Below are 2500 nucleotides of genomic sequence, written 5' to 3'. Positions count from 1 at the left end.
TTCAAATTACCCCTTTTGCCACAAGGTTGTTCAACAGTGTTCACCCAGAAAACAAAGCTCAGAGACCACATGAGAAGCCACACGCAGGAGAAGCTGGTGGGATGCCCGAACTGTGGCATGATATACTCATGCAACACAAAGCTATATGATCACTGCAGTCAGCAGATTCCGTTTGACAGTGAGTTTGGTTTAGGTTTGCTTGTCTTTTTTGTGTGTTTGTATTTTTGAATGGGCGTTTCTCTTGTGTCTTGTCGCTGCTGTTTGAATTCTTAACCTATTCACACAGGGGCTTGTATTTGCATAATGCTGCTCCTATCAGCTAGATAACAAGTATGCGCAGTGACTAAGTGCTATATCTCTCTAAGCAAAATGCCATGCCATGGTTGTATGAGCACTTGTCCCCCCACCCACTTCAAAGGGGTAATGATAGTTTTTTTTTATTTGTTTATATTATTTTCACAAGTAAATAAAAATATGTCTCTACAAATGGGATGCTTATGATTATATAGATATATAACACTGTAAAATGTATGTTTTGAGGGAGAGATCATGATGTGATAAGACATCATCTGATGGGAGTGAAATATTTGCATGACATCATACCACATCACTTGATGTGATGTGAATGGGTTAAGAGGATGGGAAAGAATGGTTGAAAGGGAAGTGGAGGAGGAAATATATTACTTTGTATAGACCAGGTTTTGCTTTCTAAAAGATTGATATGATTGAGGACTATTTATCTCAACAATATAAAATGTTAGATACACTTTTACATAATAGGCAGTACAAAGATCAAGCTTGGTTTTTCATTCAGGTCTTACAACTTTAACCCAATGACGACAGGTGTCACACATTTGTGACACAGCAAAAAGTGCGTAATGACTGGGCGTCACACCAGCGTGACATCCAAAAAAATTGTTCATGCATCTGCGGGTGACGTTGGGGTTCCACAAAAGGTTCACGAGGACCATCTGTGGAAACTCCAAACTGTTATTGACGCCCTCAACACTGCCTCTGTAGAGATCTTGGTCCCCAAGAAAGATGAGTTCTTTGTGGAAGTTTCACTGGAGACTGAGGTTTGTCACCTTTAATAAAAACAAGTGGGCTAGGTTTGGTTTGAAGATGTACAAATTGTCGGCCATTACTGGCCCAGGGAAAGGGTATACTGTCTTTGTAGACAATTGGTACACTTCCCATCTCTTTTCCATATACTCCAGTCCCGACGGACTAATGGGGTGGGGACAGTGAGGATAACACGTAAGTGGATGCCTCGTGACCTCTCCGCGAAAAAGTGGGGTGATTTGGACTATAGGAGCAGCAACACAGGGTTGCTAGCTCTATAGTAGAGTGACTGTAATGTCGTTATGATGCTCTCCACCATCCACACTGCTCAGGTCAAGGAGGGAGAGAAACCCTGCATGTTGCCAACTACAATGTCGGCATGAAGGGCGTTGACGTTGGGGACTAATTCTCCACCTCGTATTCCACCCCTCCGAAGTTGAGGGTGTGGTATTGGAAGATCATCTTCTTCCTCTTTGACCTTTCCTTTGTGAACTCCTTCGCCGTGTATTGTACCATGGGGAGTAAGATGCGATGCTAATAATCAGTGAAACGAGGAGTAATCACTCGAGAAGCAGAGAGGCCTCACGTTCTCCATCTGAGGTGTGTGTTGGGTGTGTCGTATCACAGTACCGGCATCACGACCCTGGCGGTATTACTGAGCCTGGAGTAGGGGGTTGCCAGCTCTGGCCAGGCCCGTCAGCATTGGGTTAATAGCAAACTCCAATGTCAGTACAATGGTATATTTCCTCAGCACTATCCTCATGGGCGTTTTTGTTTTAATTATAGATTTTGTAAAGTAAATATGTATAAAAATATATTTTAAGTTGCAATAAATTTATATATCAGATTATATAAACATAGATTTCACTCACAGATCTCTGAGAATATGAAAATAACCAAATCAAATATCAAAGTAAAATGCAAAGCTAAGTACTGCTATCCATAATTTTCAGTGTTGCATTACAAGTGCTCTCACTGCTCAAGAAAATTTGGAACCGAGAGACTGCTCAGGGATCACCTACGGCATCACATCAACCTCTTCAAGTGCTCCGAGTGTGACATGACCACCCCTTCCAAGTCGGCCCTTGCGACCCACTTCCGCTTCAGACACTCCAAAGAGAAGACGCACAAGTGTCCTCAGTGTGGCCGAGGGTAAGTACATAAACGTGAATATTTTTCGTTTTTCATATTGATATGTGAGATCATGGTACAAGTTTTATTTTTCTTTCTCATTTTCATTTATTCTCTGTCTTCCACTTCATCTTTCTTTCTTTCTTTCTTTCTCTTTTTTTTTTTTCCTATGCTTGCAACTTTTCACAGTAACTTTATGGAGACCTTTAATGCCCCCTTAGGTTTATACACACGTTTGACTTGAGCCGCCACATGACAACCCACTCCGACGAGCCAGCATATGTGTGCCCGTACGAAGAATGCGATT

General features: G+C 42.0%; 1 protein-coding gene across 2 annotated transcripts in view; it reads left to right on the top strand.

The window, feature by feature from the left end:
• The window catches only part of Hinfp (Histone H4 transcription factor), a 14545-nt gene that overhangs the window by 7146 nt on the left and 4899 nt on the right, over positions 1 to 2500 (top strand). For both annotated transcript variants that reach the window (XM_043020968.2, XM_043020967.2), the window contains exons 6-8: positions 26 to 178; positions 2016 to 2214; positions 2415 to 2500. The exon at positions 2415 to 2500 is cut by the window's right edge and continues 44 nt beyond it. In XM_043020968.2, coding sequence (XP_042876902.2) covers positions 26 to 178; positions 2016 to 2214; positions 2415 to 2500 — 438 coding nt within the window. The remainder of the gene's footprint in view (positions 1 to 25; positions 179 to 2015; positions 2215 to 2414) is intronic.

Source organism: Penaeus japonicus, unplaced genomic scaffold (genome assembly GCF_977035675.1).
Source record: "Penaeus japonicus unplaced genomic scaffold, GWHDUDI00000001_assembly GWHDUDI00000031, whole genome shotgun sequence".
NCBI lineage: Eukaryota > Metazoa > Arthropoda > Malacostraca > Decapoda > Penaeidae > Penaeus > Penaeus japonicus.
This window is presented reverse-complemented; position numbering and strand designations above follow the sequence as displayed.